The 23,917-nt window shown below is 40.9% G+C and overlaps 1 protein-coding gene across 2 annotated transcripts in view; it reads left to right on the top strand.

The window, feature by feature from the left end:
- TULP4 (TUB like protein 4) overlaps positions 1–23,917 on the top strand; it is a 277,080-nt gene that overhangs the window by 63,707 nt on the left and 189,456 nt on the right. For both annotated transcript variants that reach the window (XM_073022299.1, XM_038001150.2), the window contains exon 2: positions 4,705–6,919. In XM_073022299.1, the coding sequence (XP_072878400.1) occupies positions 6,668–6,919 (252 nt within the window). In that variant the 5' untranslated portion in view covers positions 4,705–6,667. The remainder of the gene's footprint in view (positions 1–4,704; positions 6,920–23,917) is intronic.

Here is a 23,917-nt window from a genome sequence, read left to right as displayed (position 1 = left end):
TTGGTAGCAAGTATCAGAATTACTCTCCTTTTTAAGGCTGAATGATATTTCCGTGTGTGTGTGTGTGTGTGTGTGTGTGTGTACATACATATACCACATTTTGTTTACCCGTTCATCCATCGGTGGACATTTGGGTTGTTGCTGGATGTGGTGGCTCACACCTGTAATTCCAGCCCTTTGGGAGGCTGAGGTGGGAGGATAGCTTGAGCTCAGGAGTTCGAGACTAGCCTGGGCAATATAATAAGACCCTGTCTGTACCAAAAATTAAAAAAAAAAAAAAATTAGCTGAGCCTGGTGGCATGCACCTGTAGTCCCAGCTGTTTGGGAGGCCGAGGTGGGAGGATAGCTTGAGCCTAGGAGTTCAAGGCTGCAATGAGTTGTAATCACGTCACTGCACTCCAGCCTGAAAGACAGAGGGAAACCCTGTCTCAAAAAAAACAAAGTCATTTATGTTGGTTTCACATTTTGGCTCCTTGAATCATGCTACTGTGAACATTGGCATACACGTATCAAGTTTTTGGCATATAAAAATTCAGGTTTCTGCTTTCAAATTGATAGTTGCTTTTTAATCGTTTTATACCAACCCCCCTTAGTAGTGTTGATTTGACAATACTCTTATTATTCCTTGGAAACTTAGTTTAGTTACCATTCTCGTTTTCTCATCTTTATGAGCAAATAAGGCAGAAAGAAGGGAAGCGAAATGTCCAACACCACTCATTTTTGTTAATGGTATTGATAAAATCGGCACCAGCCTTTCAGTAATTCGGATGCTATGATTGTTCTTTTTTGTTGTTAAATTTTTGTGTCCATTATGCATTTTGAGTCATAATAAAGTGGCATTTAAAAAAAACTGCCATATTTGTTTAGCATGTATGGCATTTTATGATTTTAAAGATAATTTTAAAGCTTGGTTAAAAACCTTAACAGTATATATAAAATGAAACACTGTGCTTTTACTGTGGAAATTTATCCTATATACCTTAATATAATAGTTATTAAGATTTACATTTGGCTGGGCACAGTAGCTCATGCCTTTAATCCGAGTACTTTGGGAGGCTGAGGTATGCAGATCACTTGTGCCCAGGAGTTTTCGAGACTAACCTGGGCAACACTGGGAAACCCTGTCTCTTCAAAAAATAAAAAAAATGTTAGCCAGGCATGGTGGTGTGCGCCTGTAGTCCCAGCTCCTCAAGAGGCTGAGGTGGAAGGATTGCTTGAGCCTGCGCGGCTGCACTCCAGCCTGGGTGAGAGTGAGACCCCTTCTCGAAAGAAAGAAAGAAAGAGAGAGAGAGAGAGAGGGAGGGGGAGAGAGAGAGAGAGAGAGAGAGAGAGAGAAAGAAAGATTTACATTTTAGAGAGTTAGTATATGTCTCTTATTTTTGAACTTTTGGGTTTCAGGGCTCCTTTATATTCATAAGAATTATTGAAGGTCCAAAGGAACTTTTGTTTTTGTGGTTATATGTTGATATTTACCATATTAGAAATTAAAACTGGCTGGGTGCAGTGGCTGACGCCTGTAATCCCAGCTACTTCAGGAGGCTGAGCAGGGGTGGATCACTTGAGCCTCGAAGTTTGAGACCAACCTGGCTACCGTGGTGAAACCCTGTCTCTACACACAATACAAAAGTTAACTGGTTGTGATGGTGTGCACCTGTGCTCCTAGCTACTGCTGATAAATTAAAAAATATTCCCTAATTTATTACAAAATGTAAACCCATTAAATGTTATAAGTTATATATTTTTATGAAGACAACTGCCTTTCCTAAAACTAAAACATTTAATAATAAGAGTGTATTGTTTTATATTTTGGCAGCAATATTTGATGTCTGGCTTACTTAAAGATGGCTAGGTTATCATATTTGCTTCTACATTTAATCTGTTGCAATATGTCGTTTTTATTGAAGTATATGAAGAAAATTCAGCCTCACACACATATAATTGGAAAAGAAAGGAGGATTTTCTTAGTCTTCTGATAATCATGGATATTTTTCTTTGATAACCACGCTCAAATTCAACAAGTGGTAGCTTCTCAAAAATTAGTTGCAATATAGAATTTGAATGAAATATATCAGTGAATTTTTCATCCTTGGTTACACTAAAATTCATTTGTCTTCCTTGTACCTTTTGTCGTTGTTTTTGTTTTCGTTTTTGAGATGGAGTCTCACTGTCACCCAATCTAGAGTGCAGTGGTGCAATCTCGGCTCACTGCAGCCTCCACCTCCTGGGTTCAATTGATTCTCCTGCCTCAGCTTCCCGAGTAGCTGGGACTACAGGTACCCGCCACCACACCCAGCTAATTTTTGTATTTTTAGTAGAGATGGCGTTTCACCATGTTGGCCAGCCTGGTCTCCAACTCCTAACCTCAGGTGAAACCCCCGCCTCGGCCTCCCAAAGTCTTGCACCTTGAATAGATCTTTTACTCAAGTATAATTTCTATCATCTTCATTGGTCATTTGGAAAATATTGGTTTACCAAGTATGTGAGTCTTCCAAATATTGATACACAGTGAAATATGGGATAAAAAATAAAAAATTCACATTTATTAACATCACCCCCAGTTACATGGGGAGTTAGCAAGCTCATCAATCGTGATGAGTGCTGGTTTTCGCAACAGTCTAAATTTAACTTGAAAGCTCAGTTTTTATTTTTGACAACAAATTCTGTCAAGTTGTTTTCCTTAAAGTGGCAGGCTTACTTTGTTCAAGACAATGTCTGCCAAGTATCCAAGCTGGAACAACCATAATTTATCATTCATTCTTTTTAGTAAACTTGGTGTAGTAGCCCATTTGCATTACTATAAGGAATACCTGAGACTGGGTAATTTATAAAATTGTTTTAATTGGCTCAGGGCTCTGCAGGCTTTACAGGAAGCATGGTGCTGGCATTTGCTTCTGGTGAGGCCTCAGGAAGCTTACAAACATGGCAGAAGATGACAAGGAACTAGTGTGTCACATGACTAGAGCCGGAGCAGCAAGAGAGGTGGGAGGTGCTACACTCTTTTTTTATTTTTTATTTTTTTGAGGTGGAGTTTTGCGCTTTTGCCCAGGCTGGAATGCCGTGGTGTGATCTTGGCTCACCACAACCTCCGCCTTCCAGTTTCAAGCAATTCTCCTGCCTCAGCCTCCCGAGTAGCTGGGATTACCGGTGCCCGCCACCATGCTCGGGTAATTTTTATGTTTTTATTAGAGACAGGGTTTCACCATGTTGGCCAGGCTGGTCTTGAACTCCTGGTGCTACATTCTTTTAAACAACCAGATATCGTGAGAGTTCACTCACTATCAGAAGATCACACCAAGACATTCATGAGGGACTGCCCCCATGATCCAAACACCTCCAACCAGGCCCCACCTCTAACATTGGGGGTTACGTTTCAACATGAGATTTGGAGGGGCCAAACATTCAAACCATATCACATGATATTCCATGAAAAAAACAAGCAGTTCATTTTGCAACTTAAACTGTGTAATACATGCTTTTTTCTGGGACTACCATGGTGCCTCAGTAGTCCACAGAAGTACTTTATGTGTACCTACTAGTTTGGGACACAAGGACGTTAAAAGCCGTGTACTCGGGCCAATTTTTACTGCTCTATCAAGGATCTTCTTAAGTGAAGCTGGCATTTTCTTTTTTTTTTAATCTGTGATTACTGGTGCAGTTGGTACCTCTACCTTGATTAGTGTTAAAGAGCTCGCAGTTTGACCCACTGTTGATTTTGCACCATGGACACAAATGTGAACACAGAAGAAGGCAAATTATGTTTTAGTATTATGATGAAAGTAGGGTGTTTTGCTGGGACTTGATTTGCTACAGGCCAGTAGTTCTCAAAGCCTGGTTCCCTGACCAGCAGCATTAGCATCTCTTGGGAGCTTGTTAGAAATGCCAACACCTGGGCCCTCTCCTTCCCTTCCAGTGTCCAGGTCCTTTGGGGTGGGGCTGGGCTGCTGCAGCTAGCTCCAGGGGACTGAGAGTCTCCTGAATTTCAGAAAGGCCACTCTGCCTTCTGGAAGGATGGTGGTTGCGGGAGATGAGTAAGTTAGGGACAGAGTGTTCTAGTGTTTGTAGAGGATGTGATGTGGCCTGGACTTCAGGCAGTAGGAAGAAAATGGAATGGATTTGCTAGAGATAGATTCTCTAGAACTTTATTGCTGGTAGACCACTTTTAAAAGCTTAGAAAACAACTGTGCTTTGCTCTGAGACGTGCCAGCCATCAGGGACGGATGAGTTTTAAAGGCCCTTACTGCTTTGTGTCTTGAAGCCGTTTAATCTTTTATTAATCGTGAAAAAATCAATCCAGATAACTTGCCTGAGTCATTTCAGTCTCCTTTCTGAGAATGCCTGCTGAAGCAGTGACCGTGATCTTTAGTGGGGTAGAGCCTCACATTCAGAGTTTAGAGTCTTAGAAAGGACAGTTCCGTGTCGGAGAATGGCAGCTATGATTTCATTCAGATATGCCCAGCTGCTGACAAATTGAATACAACGATCCGTGGCCGGCAGAGCTCTCATGTGTTGTGTGTTGTCTTGAGGCTGGTGAGGTGTATCCTTTCACTATTGGATTTTACCATTCAGTGCAGTCAGTAGCTCCATTTGATATAAGTGTAAAGATGGGTCTCTCATTTCAGTTTCAGCAATTATTCTCAAAACTTTTATTTTTCAGTGTTTTAAAGTTTTTTTATTTTATATCTTTTTTTTTTTTTATTTTAACAGATTTGTAAGACTCCAGGGCCTTCCAGCCGTGAATAATCTGATGGTTCCTGAAATGACTGGGGAAACAGACGCTTCGTATGGCAGTTGAAGAGTGTGTGTCTATGTGCATTTAAAACCTTCTTTCTGTACTTACACATTCACACGGGAAGACAGGCTCATTCTTGTGCACACTTGAGAGTTTTACAACTGATGAAAATTAATTTAAGAATCAGATGGAGCAACTTGACACCACTGGGCTCAGGAGCCCGGGGAGAAAAATACATCACTAATGGCCAATTTTCCATATGGTCTGCATGGGTAAAGAAAGTCTGCAAAAAGAAGAAAAAAAAATTTGCACAGATTAAGCCACAAAAATACCTTCCAGTTTAAAGAAGGAACTAAGTGCGAAGGTGACTGAGAAAGAAGTGTGACTTCAAACATTGCAGCGGCTCACACAGTGCTTGTTGCACTTTATTTTTCAGTGGGTTTGGTGATTTGGATGGATTAAAATTCTGGACTGAAAAGTACCTCCTACTGTGGTTATGGCTAGAGGAAAGCAAGTTCAAGTATGATGGGACAAGTTTGAATAATGAACTGATTCCTTTGCCTATTTTAATTAACTGTATTTGAGAAATTTTAATTTATTATTTTCCCCTTTCTTTTCCTGCATCTATAGGATAATATTGTAAAATAGCAGTTGAAACCAATAATTATAAAATAAATATCAAGGAAAATCCAAGCAAAGCTTTCTTTTTTTTGGACGAGCGGTGTGGTGTTTGCAGAGTCTCTGAATGTGAACAGGAAAGCACCCATCAGCAAAACACGATCACTCTCTAGGGAGACAGTTGAGGGAATCTGACTCTGGCTTCTGCTTTTGTTTTAAGGGATTACTTTCCCTGTCAAGTCCAAGAAGACTTGTGTATGAGAAGATTACCTGGTGGACTTAATTCTAAGATTAGCTTTTTTCATCAAGATGGAAAAAGATCTTTAGGAGCAGAAAAGGGGAGTGCTAACTGGGGGAGCGAGAAGGGAGACGAGCAAAAGAAATAAAATTTTGTAGCGTGGCTCTGTTTTGTCAGCAAGAGGATTTAAGACTCACCCAAGGCAAACACTGGGACCACTGTAAGAGCGCTGGAACATTCTGCCTCTTGAGTGAAGGGGCCTTCTTTCTAGCCTCTATGGCACTGAGGGGTGTGCCGGCTGGTGGAGGAGTAGTCCGATGGAGCCCTGCGTTCCCCGGGGACACAGGGCCAAGCTTTGAGGTGGAAAGTTTCTGGTTCTGAAACAACGGGGAGAGAGTCTGTTTTTCTTCCTAAAATTTGGACTCTTGTCTGCACAAACTCTGGTCTGTTTTGCACGGTTTGTGTGCCTTTTTTTCCCTTTATGCAATCTTTTTCAGCTTTAGCAGCAGAAATTTGTCTAGTTCAGAAAACATGCTAGAGGGTGGCTTCCGAAGGAAGATGATCCTGTGTGTTCTGTCTCTGCATCCGAACTTCTGAAGAGAAAAATTTGAGCTAGAGGGATTCTTAAAGCCTTAAGTTACTTGAAATCTATGTATTTGCAACCCGTCGTCTCTGGAATCATTACACTAAACTGGAATCTCAGGCTGAATGAGAATAACCAAGTGGAGTAAAAAGAAGAAAACCGTTTCTTGATCACCACTTAAGTAACGATGCTCCTTCTCCAAAGGATCAGCACGTTCTTCCTCTGAGAACTTGAAAATAAAAATGGACCCCATGTTTTTTTAAGCATTACCTTTTCTTAGAAGACTGCCATCATCTTTTATAGAGGAATTTTTTCACTATGCATTCGGTGGATCTTTATAAAATACTGACCTTCTAATTAGATTCAGGCCAGTCTTAATTAAAGGGGGAAAAACTCAACGCAAACCAACCACAAAAACAAATACACCAATGAAAGAAATTGGTTTAAATTTCACAGCATTAGCATTACTTTTTAAGTAAAACAGTTCATTGAAGAAAGTATGTATGCAGCGGTGGAACATGGGCCTGTGCTTTGCAGTGACTCCAACATCCTGTGCCTGTCCTGGAAGGGGCGTGTCCCCAAGAGTGAGAAGGAGAAGCCTGTGTGCAGGAGGCGCTACTACGAGGAGGGCTGGCTGGCCACGGGCAATGGGCGAGGAGTGGTTGGGGTGACTTTCACCTCTAGCCACTGTCGCAGGGACAGGAGTACTCCACAGAGGATAAATTTCAACCTCCGGGGCCACAATAGCGAGGTGAGCTGTGGTTTTGTTTCACTTTTTGGTCACTTCCAGTGGTGTTTTTGAGCCCCTTGTGGACTTGAAACTTCCTTCATTTCAGTTTCATAGACTTGCTGCTAAGTGAGACTTTCCATGCTGTGAGTTCTGTCTCTTATGCTCTGGCAGAAAAGATGCTAAGGTGGACACAGTTCACAGTAGGCTGCCTCTCCCCAAGTGGGTCAGTTGTCCCTGGCACCCCTGCTGTCTTCCCCCTGCACTCTCTCAGAGGGTCCAGGCAGTGGGAAGACGCCCAGCAGTAGGGAGGCCAGGGCGCTTTCTGACCACGGTATGGGGTTAAATTAGATGATCCTAACCAACTTCTCATGCTCCAAGTCTGCATGGCAAAGAGTTACCCCCACCCCTGATGTCACACTGACAGTGTGAAAAATGAAAGTGGTGCTGCCTTTACCTTGCACAGTTAACATCTACGTTTCTTTGGTGATGGCTTGACACTTGGCTTGTATTTTTTTGTACTTGGAGGTGAAGAAGTAGTTAATGGACAAGAACCATAGTTTTTCACATGTATAGGGTATATTATATTCAGGCTATTATGCCATATATTTGTAGATATAGATTCCTCTGGGCTTCTAAAATATAAGCAGTGGGATTATCTATGAAATTCATGCAACCAACATTTATTGAGCAATACTTAAGTGTTAGGCATTGTGTTTTAAAGAAGAGCTTTGAGTGGTAATTTCTTGCAAAGTTATGCTTGTATAGCACCTTCACAGTATTCATGTTTTACTCTTCACTAGCTTATTTAGGTATTTTTAAAATGAGGAATCCAAGACTATTTCAGGCATCTTAAAATGTCATTAAATGGTTATTAAATAGCTATTGTAAAGGAGCAGGAATATTTTTCAAGTATAGGTCTTAGTCCATTTGTGCTACTATAACAGAATATAGACAAGGTGGCTTATAAACAGTAGAAATTTATTTCTCACAGTTTGGGAGGCTGAAAGTCCCAAGATCAGAGGGCTAGTATGGTATGGTTTTTGATTTCTTCTTGGTGGAAAGAGGATGAGAGGCTCTCTGAGGCCTCTTTTATGAGGCCATTAATCCCATACATGAGGGCTCCATTCTCATGACTTAATCACCTCCTGTAAAGACCCTACCTCTTACTACCATCACCTAGGGGGATTCACCATACGAATTTTGGGGGCACACAGACATTCAGATCGTAGCAATATAAACATTCAGTAAAGTGTACTAAACTTAACTTTCAATGATTATTTTTATATGCAGTCACCCATATAAGCGCCAGAAAGACCAAAATATACAGCATTTCCAGCACCAGTTACAGGTACTTGGTGCTCCTTTCCAGATTTTACATTCTGTCTTAATCCATTCCTGCTGCTAAATCAAAATATCTTAGACTTGGTAATGTATAAACAACAGAAATTTATCGCTCACAGTTCTGAAGACTGGGAAGTCCAAGATCAAGACGTCAGTAGGTTCAGTGTCTGGTGAGGGCTCTCTTCTCCATAAATGGCACCTTGTTCCTGTGTCCTCACGTGGTGGAAGGGGCAAGGGAGCTTCCTTGGGCCTATTTTATAAGGGTAGGAATCCCATTTATGAGGGGAGAGCCCTCAAGACCTGATCACCTCCCAAAGGCCCCACCTATTGATACCACCACATGGGGATTAGGTTTCAACATTGAGTTTTGTGGGGATGGAAACCTTCAGATCCTAGCACACCCCTCCTGAGAAGTAACTCACATTCTGACTTCTGTCACTGCTTAATGGAAGTGGAATCCTTCATTACATACTCTCTGTGTCTGGCTTCTTTCACTCAACATGATATCTGTGAGATTCATCCCTGTTGTATATATTATTAGTTTGTGCTTTTTAATTGATGTGAATTTTCCACTGAAGGAAGATACCTGGTGTTTTTCTTCTCCTGTTCCTGGGTATCTGGATTGCTTCCAGTTTTTGGCTGTTATGACTAATGCTGCTGTGAACGTTTATGTGCGTGTCTTTGTATGGACCTGTGCATTCAGAAGGTGGAATTTCTAAATCATAGTGTTGCATGTTTAGGTTTAGTAGAAATTGCCTGTTTTCCAAAGTGGTTGTACTATTTACACCTCATCATCAATGCATGAAAGTTTTAGTTGTAAGGCCAAGAGTAATTTGAGATTGATTTTTCCACTGAGTTTATTAAGAAGCTTCTTTTGAATTTGAAATTTTTCCGTTAAAAAACAGTGCAAGAAATTATGTTTTTTTTTTTTTTGAGACGAAGTCTCACTCTGTCGCCCAGGCTGGGGCGCAGTGGCCGGATCTCGGCTCACTGCAAGCTCTGCCTCCCAGGTTCACGCCATTCTCCTGCCTTAGCCTCCCGAGTAGCTGGGACTACAGGTGCCCACCACCTCACCCGGCTAGTGTTTTGTATTTTTTAGTAGAGACGGGGTTTCACCGTGTTAGCCAGGATGGTCTCGATCTCCTGACCTCGTGATCCGCCCATCTCCGCCTCCCAAAGTGCTGGGATTACAGGCTTGAGCCACCGCGCCCGGCCAAGAAATTATGTTTTACAAATAATATATTGGGCATATACATACAGGCATGCACGCATTATACCCCCCCCCCCATCTCTGCACCTTTGTAGTGGATACTCTTAAAAATATTTTTTCTTGTTCTTGTGTAACAAATTACCCCAGACTTGGTGACTTAAAACGTTACCCATTTCTAGTCTCACAGTTCTATAGTTCTGAAGCCCTGTTATGGTATGTCTGGGGCCTCTGCTTAGGTCTCCCCGGCTGGGAAACGTGGTACCAGCCAGGACTGCTAGCTCCTCTGAGGCTCAGGGCCTTCCTCCAAGCTCATTCAGTTTGTTGGTAGAAATCAGTTCCTTGTAGGACTGAGGCCCTCGGGTCTTAGAGGCCCTAACTAGTCCCAGCCTTGTGACTCTCTCCACAGCATGCAGTTTGCTTCTTCAAGGCCAGAAGGAGAGCATCTGCTGTAACTTCAAATCTTTCTGACTTTCCATGTCTGAAAAATGGCATCCCTGAGCTGGCCATGCTCGCCTCCACTCTGGGGAGGGGATTACACTGAGTGTGCATACCAGGGGGTGCGGTTTTAGAATTCTGCCTACCACAAAAGAGAGGATTCTAATTCACAGACAGTGGTCTGGCTGTCTCACTGTTGAAACTGTTTTGTGTGATTTTTTTCCACATTGTATTTTTACTTTTTTTGTTTTTTGTTGTTTTTTTTAAAAATTATGCTTTAAGTTCTAGGGTACCTGTGCGCAACATGCAGGTTTGTTACATAGGTATACATGTGCCGTGTTGATTTGCTGCACCCATTAACTCATCGTTTACATTGGGTATTTCTTCTAATGCTGTCCCTCCAGCTGCTCCCCACCCCACAACAGGCCCTTGTGTGTGATGTTCCCTGCCCTGAGTCCAAGTGTTCTCATTGTTCAGCTCCCACCTATGAGTGAGAATATGCGGCGTTTGGTTTTCTGTCCTTGTGATAGTTTGCTTAGAATGATGGTTTCCGGCTTTATCCATGTCCCTGCAAAGGACATGAACTCATCCTTTTTTATGGCTGCATAGTATTCCATGGTGCATATGTGCCACATTTTCTTAATCCAGTCTATCATTGATGGGCATTTGGGTTGGTTCCAAGTCTTTGCTATTGTGAATAGTGCCACAGCAAACATACGTGTGCATGTGTCTTTATAGTAGCATGATTTTGGGTATATGCCCAGTATTGGGATCGCTGGGTCAAATGGTATTTCTAGTTCTAGATCCTTGAGGAATTGCCACACTGTCTTCCACAATGGTTGAATTAGTTTACACTCCCACCAACAGTGTAAAAGCGTTCCTATTTCTCCACTTCCTTTCCAGCATCTGTTTCCTGACCTTTTAATGATCGCCATTCTAACTGGTGTGAGATGGTATCTCATTGTGGTTTTGATTTGCATTTCTCAGATGGCCAGTGATGATGAGCATTTTTTCATGTGTCTGTTGGCTGCATAAATGTCTTCTTTTGAGAAGTGTCTGTTCATATCCTTTGCCCACTTTTTGGTGGGGTTGTTTGTTTTTTTCTTTTAAATTTGTTGAAGTTCTTTGTAGATTCTGGATATTAGCCCTTTGTCAGATGGGTAGATTGCAAAAATTTTCTCCCATTTTGTAGGTTGCGTGTTCACTCTGATCCTTTTTTACTTTCAGTTAATTTCTGTTCCTCATCCTAGAATCTGTTCCATTTAGCTGGGCATGGGGGCTCATGCTTGTAATCCCAGCACTTTGGGAAGCTGAGGCGGGAAGATTGCTTGAGCTTAGGAGTTCAAGACCAGCCTGGGTAACATAGTGATACCCTGTCTCTATTCTCCCCCACCCCCCGCAGAAAAAAGAATATGTGCCATTTACTGAATGCCTGCCAAGTAGAGTGACCAACTCTCCTGGTTTCCCAGGATGTGGGACTGTCGGTGTTAATAACTGCAAAATCCCAGGCAAACTGAGGTGGGCATCCTACTGCCCAGTGCCCGATGTAGTTTCAGGCATCTTACCTCATGTTGTTCACAGCAGACTCATGGGAAGATATCATTATTTCCATTTTATAGGGAAGAAAACTCAGGCTTTAAAGATGTTAAATAACCTGCCTAAATTCATGCAGCTTGTATGGAGGAGAACTTGAATCTAGGGGTTTAACATTTTCCTAAAAACTTTATTTTCTTGTAACTTGTGTTAAATACGAGTCCTCTATCCCTTATCCTCAGTTGTTAAATCTTTTTTTTTTTTTCAAATTTTTTGAGACAGAGCTTCTCTCTCTTCCCCAGGCTAGAGTGCAGTGGCACGATCATCGCTTACCGCAGCCTCTGCCTCCCGGGTTTGAGTGATCCTCCCACCTCAGCCTCCCAAGTAGGTGGGACTACAGACATATGCCGCAATGTTCAGCTAGTTACAAAATTTTTTTTTTTGTAGAGACAGAGTTTTGCCGTGTTGCCCAGGCTGGTCTCAAACTCCTGGACTTAAGTGATCCGCCCACCTCAGCCTCCCAAAGTGTTGGGATTATAGGTGAGAGCCACTGTGCCCAGCTCACGGTTGTTCAATCTAAGGGCTCTGAAATAGCGAGTTTTTGTGTAATTGTTTTAATGGCAAGACCTGACCTGGACTGATGTGAAGCTGCTGATTGTTATTATTCCATCACTTCAGCTGCAGAAATACTGGGTTTTATTATGGAGGCTGCCCAGACCTGTGGATGACATTAGATAATTGACAGGAGCTCCCCCTGTAGGACTTTGCTAAGATTTAAAAACTTATGAACTCAAAATACTTGTCCGTAAGGATTCTGAATCAGGGGTTGTGAACTTGTATCTTCATTTAAGGAAATCATCAAAAGAATCCTTGGGTTTTATTTAATTTGTTTTTTCATTTCTGGGAAGGCTGACATGTAACTCATCTCTGCCCATACTTAGTTACCTTATCTTCACTCCCTTCTACCACAAGAAGCAGAAAAACCCTGTGTCCCCACCGGCCATGCCTTAAGAACACTACTGAAAGAACCGCTGCAAGATTTTATTTCTGGCCATGGAACTAACTAAATTGAAGGGGTCAGAACTAGTCATCTGCTAATTTCACAACTGAATTAAAAAGGAAAGAAATCTGAATGAAAGATAATTTATTTCACCCTCAGCTAGTATGTAAAATCTGTTTTACATTACGTATTTAACAAATCTTAACAGTTTTGCAATTATAAATTTATTCAGTTAGATAAATTGAATATGAAATTAAATACTGTGATAAATGTTTGTCTGGTCTTTGAGACTAGTTTGCCTTTCTCACATTGTGTATTCTGTTGTTAGAAATTTGTGAGAAAATGGTATCAGCTATATTTGCCGGAGTGAAACATATAGGCAAGGAATTCTTAACCTGTATAAATGGCTTCATATTTGGTAAGTATGTTAATGGTTCTAATGAGATGGTCAAAATATGTGCCCCCCCTCAATCCTGAAAGCACCTTTCATAAAAAAGAACCACTACCACAAAAGGTGAATGATCAACCAAATCAACTTTTCCCAAAGCAACTTTCTATGGCATTTGGGGACAGTTAATCCTTTTGCCAGTATCGCTTTTGAAACCTTTGATAGCAGTGTTATAGAAGAGGAATAGATGTGTGCTTACCTACTGAGACTCTTCGTGGCTGGCTGAGAAGTGACGCTTTTTTAGAATTATTTGTCCTTTTACTGTGAAGCAGTAATTCAAGAAAGATGAGTTTTTCTTTTAAAAGAGTCCCCAACAGGTGGGCAGGTATGTCAGGCAAAATAATTATGTTCCATAATGAAGATTATTTCAGAAAATAATTACTTGGGAGTGTTTTTATTCTATGAAACAATTTCTTACAGATATGGTAGATGTTGTGCAAATTAATCAAGGTTAGTACTGATTGTCATTTAACAGGATTTTTTTTTTTTTTTTTTTGAGACGGAGTCTTACTTTGTTGCCCAGGCTGGAGTACAATGGCATAATCTCGGCTCACTGCAACCTCCACCTCCCAGATTCAAGCCATTTTTCTGCCTCAGCCTCCCGAGTAGCTATGATTGCAGGCGCCCACCACCACACCTGGCTAATTTTTGTATTTTTGGTAGAAATGGGGTTTTGCCATGTTGGCCAGGCTGGTCTCAAACTCCTGATCTCAGGTGATCCACCCGCCTCAGCCTCACAAAGTGCTGGGATTATAGTCGTGAGCCACCTTGCCCGGCCAACAGGATTTTTTTGACTTAAGAATAAGCAGGCAGTCATGTGTAGTTGCTGAAATTCATTTTGTTATAAGGACGTGTCTACTACAGCAATGGTCTCACCTGAATTCTTGGATTAGATACATCTTGTCTGATATGCTTTGTCTGACCCTGCCCCTTGTCCCTGTTGTACACTGATCAGACTTCTCTGGTTGCACTGATAACGCTTTATTATAGTTATCCGCCTGCCGCGTTTGGTAAAACTTACTGGAAGATCAATGTACCCTGTCATTCTTAACTTCCTCGCCTCTCATTGTTTAGAATATCAATTAGTTATTTATTTTTTAAAAAAATTTCCTTTAACTTTTTGGCCCCCTTCAGTGTGCTTTCTTTCCTTATTCTGCTGAAATGATCTCCTTCTCACTGACCACACATTGCTAAACTCATAGGTTTTTGGTGTTTCATTTTTGTTTTTAAATAGCACTTGTTGCCTCAGTAGCAAGTTGCAAGTTGCTCAGTAGCATCAGTAGAATTGAGACGTTGTCTTCTCTCACTTTCCGGGACATGAGGCTCTCCTGGTTTTCCCTTTACTGTTCTGGCCTCTGCTTTCCACCCTTCTTTGCTGGCTCTGCCTTTTTTCTTTTTTGCCTCATCTGTAAATGTTAACGGGTACAAGGCGTGCATATTTTTCTGTATTTCCTCTCTGTGTTGGCATTAAATCTCCCTACACGCTGATGACTCCGGGTATCTCTCTCTGTCTGCCATCTCCTTCTAGTTCCAAACTTCATTCTCCAACTTGATATATGAGATACAAAAGTGGACACCAATCAGGCCTGGCAGACTATCGGTCACCCAGACAGAACTGATTTTCCCCCTGCCCCTTGAACCCTCAGATCAGTTCCATGCACTGTTTTCCCATTTTGGTAGATGGCCCAAGACCAGTCAGTCAGTCCAGCTCACAATTCAGGAATCTTCCTGCACTTCCCTTATCCCCAAGTCTTGTTATTAGCAAGACCTCCCACTGTGTCTGACTTCCAGATAATATCTGAAACGTGCTCACTTTCATCTTCCTTCATCACCATGCCTAGCACAAACTTCCTCATGAATCTCTTGACTTAAACTCTACTATCTTCCCGTTGTGGAGGACTCTACTTAACAATGTATAGTAAGTTTTTTCAGTGTTTAAAAATGTTGTAAAAATTTATTTCTAAGGTACTTTTCTTTTTTGCTAAAAACGCTGTGTGACACATCTTAATTCCAAAAAGGATGGGAATTTCTAGATTGTGAGAATGGCCTCCCTTGCAGTGAAAGACCCTCCTAGTACCATTGTCTGATTTACCCTCTCCTGAAGAAGGCCCAGAGCCACTGGGGACTAGCAAGCCAGGTTCTGTGTCCACCTCACTGTGCATAGTGATGACCAACTTTCTCAACATTTGGAGAGATTAGAAAACCATTTTATTTTAAAACTTTTATACAGTATTTAACGTACTTAATCTGTACAACAGTTTTAGTGAGAAAAGTTGACTCATTTTGGATCAAAGCCAGCAAAAACTCACTGCAGCTCTTTTATCTCTCTTATAAATTCTGCATAGAAAGTGACTTTTAGTAGATTTGTGATGACCAACTAGGGTATTATAATGGTGGATATAATGGAGGGCTGTTTTATTTCCTTTAGTGATGGCCTGTTCTTTTTTCCTTTCTGTTTCTGTTTTTCCATATTTTGATTCCAAGAAGTTCTAGCTTTACCTGTCCAAGTCATTCAAGTCATTAGTTTACTCAAGTCAGTAGTAAATTGAAAATAATAATTCTCTTCTATCAGAGTTGTAGAACCTGAGACAGTGTGTTTTTCGAAGGGCTGTGAAAATGGTGTATAAGTGATGAAATAGTAAAGTACTCTATACCCTTTGTACTTAAAGTAATAGACTTACGTGTATCACTTAGTACCTGGAAATTCAGTTACGGTTCTGACTCATGAGGCCAAAAACAGTGTTTGTTGATTTTTGTTCCTCAGTTTAGATTTGAAAACACATGCATTAGCAGGTATTTACTACATCTCTGTTGTGTGCTGGGTGCTGTGTGTACTTGCCACTGTGTGGGGGCAAGAGAAGTCCCAGCTTACACCTCATGGAATCTACAGTCTAGCATGAGGGTGAAGCATGGACTTTGCCTTCCTCTATTTGCATTTCCATTAGGAAGAGAAAGCAAGCTTTGAATTGTTCAAAGAATGAAGAATGAGGCTTCCTAGAGATTGTGTGGTGAAGATCATCTTTGAGCAGGACCTTGAGAAATACTTAGGGTTTAACTCGTACTTTTCTCAGTCGTGCAAGAAGATTAAGCCACATTCTGGCTTCAGAGACGCATTTCTGAGAGAGATGAAGGACACGTCGTTCCCCAGCCCCAACCTAAGCATGTGACTGTACTCGCTTGTCAGATGCTGTTGGAACCTGGCTGACAAGGACAAGGACCTATGCATTTTTTCCTGTCCTGGAACAAAATTGCCCTTGTTGGACATGCAGTGATGTTCTTTGTGCCTTTTGACTATACTGTGAAATGTTTGTAGTTTGTAATGGGGATTTTATCCATCTGAGCATGATACACTTTTTATTAATTTCGGTGGCAGATGGTTAAACTAGGGTGCTGCCTTAATAATTTGACTTATGCAAGTGCTCAGATATGACTGTTTCTGTGCTTAATGTATTCGGCATGTGGTTGTAGTCAAGTTTGAAGTTACATAATCATGCGTTCATGACCTGAATTAGAGATAATTTATTAGTGACTCAGCATTAATGACTCGTTTTTGCATAAAACGTTACTCTTCTGGTAAAGCAACGTTTCTGTTTATGTGAGCGTATTTTAGCATGCTAGATGACCACATCTACCTTGTTTCCTTCCTAGGTAGTGCCTTTAGGTATTCCATTACAGGAGGGCTGCCCCACTCCCAGAGGTGCATTGAATCCCAGAGAGGGCGTCGTTGGTGGATAAAAGCCCTCCTTGGGGTCATCTGTAGCTGGTAATAGGGGCTGAGAAGCTCAGGGCTACGTCATCGTTGAATGTTTGTGGCTTCAGTGGATCTGCATGGCAGGTTTCAAAACCGTATAATGTTAGAGATATGAATTGCAAAACCACAACCCCTCAGACTTTTCTGTACAGTAAGTCCTCAATATTGTTGGTAAGTTCTTGGAAACTGCAGCTTGAAGTGAAATGACACTTAGTAGTATGTCATTTATACGTAGGATATTTACTCTTGTTTATATCAGTTAGCTTAAGGTAAAATTGTTTTCATATGCAGGTCGTTTTTGCTTAAAGTTCAGCTTCTAAGAACCTATCCCTGAAGTTAAGTGAACCTATCCCTGAAGTTAACTGTACGTTTTGCAGGCAAACTTACTGTATTGAGCAAAATGAATAGTGGAAACTTACTTAGTTTTTTACCCTGGAAAGGAGTTTAAACTGATAAAATGCACTTACTAGAATTTCATGGATGTTCCACTTTTATCTGCCAGCTTTATTACTAAGGATTTCCTCAGTGGGAACACTGAGAGAAAGGATCTGCATAGTGGGACTGGAAAGGTGGAGCAGTGTGTGAATGAAGTCAACTAGGTGTTTAAAAAATATTCTTACATTCCCTCAATATAGCCATAGTTAACTTCATTGTCCTGGTGAGTCTGTCTTCTTTTTTTAGACCAAAGCTGAAGAAATGGGTGGAAGATGTTGTACTGTTCTGATGTACTGCAGAGTGCTGTAGTAGGTGAGAGGATGAAGCACTGTGGACCAACGTGGACAGGGAAGCTTCCTGTGGGGAGTCAGGGAATGAGCTGGACCTTAACGTTCATTTTGGTTCCGAAAATATTTGAGAGCCTGTTCTAGGCTAGATCCTGTTGGGCTTTGGCTCTACTGTGATGAAAAAGGCACTGTTCCTGCCCAGATGGATCGCCTGTCATGTGTGTCAGGGGGTGAATATAGTTTGCATGGATATAATGTTGTCTTTCCTGATGACAATTGCCATATATATTCCTGTACTTTGTGTGTGTGTGTTATGTCCATTATTTAGTGTAGCCCTCATAACATCTCTCTACGGCTTTGTATTAACATCCCTGCTATACAGTCGAGGAACCTGAGGTTCTGAGATGTTAAGGAAATTGTCGGAGGTTGCAGAGCTAGATGATGGGAGACCTGAGATTTGAATTTGTGTGTTTTTCCATCTATAAGACACTACTTCAAAAAGGTGAAGGGAAGAGGCACCCTTAAACAGAATTTCGAATGACTGTGGTGTGTGTTTTGGACATGGAAGAGTTTGGTGAAGTGTTAGAGAGTAGTAGAAAGCAAAGCTGGATGGGCAGGTGGGACCAGACATACATAGTCATGATAATAAACAATAGTAACAAATGTTTGTGGCTTGAAAGAAGACAGTGCTTTTGGTTTGGGTCGTATTCCAAGACCATAAGAAGACTCTTATATTGAAATAGAATTGTTGAAAAATCAAATGTGAGTATAAAAATTACCATTCAGTTCAGTGCATTTATTCACCAGTGTGGATAACTGAGAGTTGACAGCACTGGCTATGCTTAATCAATTATGGAAATAATAGTCTTAAAGAAGTAACAGACATCAGTCACCTTGGTACTATGATAATGTACACATGAGCCTAACTCTTAATTGTAGCCAGTTATTGTAGACTGAAGGGATTTGAGGAACACCGTTTTTTTTTTTTGTTTTTGTTTTTTTTTTGAGACAGAGTCTTGCTCTGTCTCCCAGGCTGGAGTGGTGCAGTGGTGCCATCTCGGCTCACTTGCTAGCTCTGCCTCCCGGGTTCATGCCATTCTCCTGCCTCAGCCTCCTGAGTAGCTGGGACTACAGGTACCTGTCACCACGCCCGGCTAATTTTTTGTATGTTTAGTAGAGATGGGTTTTCACCGTGTTAGCCAGGATGGTCTTGATCTCCTGACCTCATGATCCGCCCGCCTCAGTCTCCCAAAGTGCTGGGGTTACAGGCGTGAGCCACTGCGCCCGGCTGAGGAACAGCTCTTCTTTTAAATGTCTTAGGAATTCTTATTTTGAATAAGGAACCTTTCTAGCAAAGAGACAGAAATGGAACTGTTGTTTTATATTTAGGTCAGAATCTCATTTCACCTAAACTGACTTATCTATTTTTATACCGAAGCTCAGTAGTGTGTGTTAATTTTTTATCACAGTAATAGTTATACATATTGGTAAATGCTAAGAATGAAAAATAGCAATGTCCTAACTCCTGTTTCCCCACTCCCCCAACCTATTGTCCTGGCCACTTAACAAAGGCTCATACTATTATTTTTTTGATGAATCAATTTTAGGATTTTGTCTATTGACTTCATTCCCATCTCGTTAGGCGGGGATTTAGCTCTCTTCTCTTTCTTTCATAGTCACTCAACCCAGCTTTGCCCTACCATCTAATCTAATCATTCCAGTATTACTGTATCACAAATACTGGTTATTATTCAGTGTTTACACTATTTAAACTATGTCACTATTATTCCCAGATGAGCCAAGTAGGGTACTATGATTGTATTCCTTCATTATTTAACTCTTTTCTCCTCATGATAAAAATTTTCCCCCCAGTGGTTTAGTTTCTTTATTGCAAAACCTTCCTACCTCTTCAGTGTAATTTCATGCATTCAGACCGATTAGATGGTTTATCAGTTCCTTTAGTTTTTTGTTTCGTTTTGTTTTTGTTTTTTTCCTGAAGACCTCCACCTGGGAGTCCTTTGTCATCCTTCTGCTCTCTGGATTGGTTGCTCAGTGGGCCTGCTGCCCAGGTGATTTCCTGAACTTCCTTTTAATCATCATCTTGGGAATTCTCTCTGCCCCCTACTTCTTCTATGTCTTGTTTTTGGAATCTTGTGGGTTTTTTTGGTCTAACTCCTTTTTGTTGGAACATAATCTCCAGTATCTTCCTAAGAAAGTATTTGTAAGTCATTAAATTATAAGACTTTCTTATCTCTATAAATGTCCTAATTCTGCTCTTGCACTTGATAGTTTGGCTGGGTACAGATTTTTAGGTAGTTTTCTTCAGAATTTTGTCTTCACATTTCCAGAGTTTTTAGAAGCATAGTAGTTAAGAGCTCAGGCCCTGGAGCTAGACTCAGTTTACATTCTAGCTCCATCACTTAGTAATGCCATGACTTTAAATATATTATCTAATTTATCTTTATAGTTGTCCCTTGACCATCATGGTTTGAACTTTGTGGATCCACTTATATGTGGAATTTTTTCAATCAAATATGGATCAAAAATACAGTATTTGAGGGATGCTTCATCTTGTTCTAATCTGCTGGCTGCTCCAGTTCTTATTTTATGGGCACTATATTTTCTCATACTTCTGTGAGGATACAAATTACGGTTTTAAACAAATTTTTTTTCTCCATGCATTAGATCTGCTTTTTTTGAGGTTTTTTAAAAGAGGTATGTGTGAGTGTGTATAGGGGTGGTTCTCTGTGAATCTCCTCACCACCACCCAGATGTTTTATAATTGAAGTCTTCTTTAAATGTCTAATGATCCTTGAATATTTATTCAAATGTAAAAGCAGTGCACCATGAATCTCTTTGGCATCTTTTGTGTGTGTATATGTAGGGGGTGTTTAGCTGGTGAGCTTTATTGTGTTATATAATGATCTGGGGGAGAACCAGCTCTTTTCTTGGGACTGCCAAAGGTCAGCGTTCAAGCAGCTTTCTCCATAGTGGTTCAGTTTCTTTCAATAAGAAACTTCCAGTCACATGCCTGTGAATATACTCCTATTGCCAGCATTCTGAGAGCTGGCGTGTGTGTGTGTGTGTGTGTGTGTGTGTGTGTGTGTGTGTGCGTGCGCGCGCGCGCGCGGCTGGGGAAGAGGTAGAGCTAGTTATATGAAAGTTGGAGGAGCAGGAGGAGGGAGGAGGAGGAGCTGATATTGATTGAGTATTTACTGTGTACCAGACACCATCCTGAGTGCTATAGCTCACTCAGTCCTCACATCAGCTCTGCAGCTTTGCACCTGTTATTGTCATTTTTTTAGATGAAGAAAGTGAGGTACAGAGACGTTAAGCAGCTTACCCAAAGTAAGGCATCTCTGCTAATTGACAGAGCTGAAATTGAACTCAAGAACCTTCTAGATTCTATGTATTTGGCTTTTCACAACATCATTCTTGTTTTCAATCCTTGTCACCATCTCTGCTGTGCCTGAGATTCCCAAAACGAGTTGTGGCTAACCCAGAGAATAACCCTTCAGTGCCTGATGTTGGTGGAGAGAAGAATTGCCTAGTTACATCTCATCTGGCTTAGCAGGAGAGAGGAGCGCCCTCATGGTTGCTAAATGTGGGAATGGAATGTGAAGCAGGAGGCAAGTGAGAGGTTAGTACAGGTGGGAGGTGTCCCCGTTGTGTGGTGAGGTGGGACTTTTGCCCTAGTTCTGTTACAGGTTTGGGATTCTAGGACACTGGGCACTGATGTACCTAATCTGTAAGGCATTCTGGACTGCATCATGTGCAGTTCATTCATCTTCCTGCCTCCTTGCAAGCCAGCAGAGCCTGACTTGGGGCCTCAGCTCTGCATGGAGCTACCTATTGGGCCTTCAACAGCGGGGCTTTTAGTCAGAAACACAGAAATGGATTGGGCAGTGGGTATCGTATTTTACTGGGAAGTTTTTGTCTAGAAGTCGGTCAATTCTCTGGGATATGGTATAGGATGGGTGGGAAGGGTGCCACAAGGAAAAACATGAGAATTTGTACTGTGCAACAGTTTAGTGTTTCCAATTGGGTCCACCCACAAACTTGACTTCAAACTTCCAAAACAAACACGCCTGTGCATTTTGTCCAAGATTCTATTGCTGGGTGTTTTTATTGTACCTTCTGGCAGCCTCCATTTGGTTTCTCTTCCTCACTGTTGCTGTTTTAGGGAATTCTTACTGACATGTGTTGTTTTTTCCACTTGGCCTAGTTAGATTTGGTCTACTAAAATACAGAGGAGATTGTCTCTATCTTAGGGACTTTTCTTTATCCTCCTAGTCAAGCTCACTTCCAACCTTTCTTTTTCCTCCCACTATATAATCCCTGTAACAATGTTTAAGGCAAAACCCAGATTTGTATGTTTTATCTGTATTCTTTCTTTGCTGGTTAAATTTTTAGAGTTTAAGGAGGAGTTCATTAATCAGAACCTTAACATAAAAAAAAAAAAAAAAACCTCGAAAGCACCATCTTTGTCAGAAAGGTCTATTTTGTAAAGTCCTTGGTAGCAGAAATAAATGTTTGATGGCTTTGTTTATAAGACAGTATGAGTTAATGTTTAGGACTTGGGAAGTTAATTTTATACAGAAAACAAGAGTGTAAAAACCATCTATTGTCTCTCCATTCACTTGATATTTTTCAAAATTTTAGATTTTTTTATTTTTAACCTCTTCAGGAAATTCACTACAGATGGCGTTTGTGACTAATTAGGGAATTAGTTAAACAACATGACCAAAGAGCTTTTGCTTGTCTCCTAGGCCTTAAAATTTTGTTTTCCTTTAATTACGTTTTAAAAAACCTAACTATGTATTTTGAAGATTAAAACACCTTAGGGGAGTCAGGCTCTGTAATGTAAACTGAAATTTTCCCCTAGTAATGAAATACTTGTTTAAGTGATCAATACCTCTTTTTTTTTTTTTTTCTTTTTGAGACGGAGTCTCGCTCTGTCGCCCAGGCTGGAGTACAGTGGCGGGATCTCAGCTCACTGCAAGCTCCGCCTCCCGAGTTTATGCCATTCTCCTGCCTCAGCCTCCCGAGTAGCTGGGACTACAGGCGCCCACCACCTCGCCCGGCTAGTTTTTTGTATTTTTTAGTAGAGACGGGGTTTCACCATGTTAGCCAGGATGGTCTTGATCTCCTGACCTCGTGATCCACCTGTCTTGGCCTCCCAAAGTGCTGGGATTACAGGTTTGAGCCACCGCGCCCAGCCTTTACCTCTTTTTTTAAAAAAAGCATTATTATATTTTAACTCAGCACTGTGCAATAGAAGCATAGTATGAACCACATATGTAATATTAAATTTTAAATAGACACATTAAAAGTAAAAAGAAACAGGTGAAATTAATTTTAATATACTTTAACTCAATATATCTAAAATATTTCAGCATGTAATTGATATACAAACTGTTAATTTGATAACTGATACTTTTTTTTTTTTGAGACAGAGTTTTGCTCTTGTTGTCCAGGCTGGAGTGCCATGGCATAATCTTGACTCACTGCAACCCCCACCTCCCAGGTTCAAACGATTCTCCTGCCTCAGCCTTCCCAAGTAGCTGGGATTACAGGCATGCGCCACCAAACCCGGCTAATTTCGTATTTTCAGTAGAGATGGGGTTTCTCCATGTGGGTCAGGCTGGTCTCAAACTCCCGACCTCAGGTGATCTGCCCACCTCGGCCTCCCGCAGTACTGGGATTACGGGCATGAGCCACCATGCCCGGCCCAGATACTCTTTTTTTTATACTAAGTCTTTGAAATCTGGCACATCTCAATCTGGACTAGCCACGCTGGCAAGTGCCCAGTTGCCATATGTGGCTAGTAACTACCATATTGGACTGTGTAGTTTTAGACAAGTCTCTTTCTTTTTGAGGGCTGTGGCAGAGCTGCATGCTTACTCAGAGAACTTGTTAATGAATGTCCAGTAGGACCTTGGATAAAAGGTATTTAAAAACCCTTTTATTTGGAAATAATTCCAAACTTACACAAAAATTGGAATAAAGTACAAAGAATACTCTTACTCAAATTCAGCTATGAACATTTTTGCTTTATTCTGTCCTTTGCACTCCCAAGTGCACACATACACTCACTCTCTCTCTCGTAATATATACGAGGTGTTCTTCCCCCCTGGATCATTTGAGAGTATACATCTTGGTCCTTTACTCTAAAATACTTCAGTGTGTATTTCCTAAGAACAAGAACATAACCACTGTAGTACAGTTGTCAATTTCAGGAAATTTAACCTCAATTCAATACTTAAACTATTCTCCATACTCCGCTTTTGTCAAGTGATGAAATATCCTCTGTAGTTTTTCTTTATTCCTCTACACAGGATACAGTTTAGGACCACACACTGCATTTACTTGTTAGATATCTTTAGACCCCTATAATCTGGAACAGCTTTTCAGTTTTTCCTTATATTTTATGACATTGACCTTTTAGAAGAATGCCCCTCTTTGTTTTTAATAGAATGTTTGGTATTTTGTGTGTTTTTTTGTTTGTTTGTTTTTATTATTAAATTTATATTAATCATCCCAAGCCAGAATATTACATAAATGATGTGTCCTTTTCAG

The sequence above is a fragment of the Chlorocebus sabaeus genome, chromosome 13, assembly GCF_047675955.1.
Source record: "Chlorocebus sabaeus isolate Y175 chromosome 13, mChlSab1.0.hap1, whole genome shotgun sequence".
Lineage (NCBI taxonomy): Eukaryota > Metazoa > Chordata > Mammalia > Primates > Cercopithecidae > Chlorocebus > Chlorocebus sabaeus.
The sequence above is the reverse complement of the archived record's forward strand: the minus strand, read 5'-3'. Positions and strand labels throughout refer to the sequence as shown.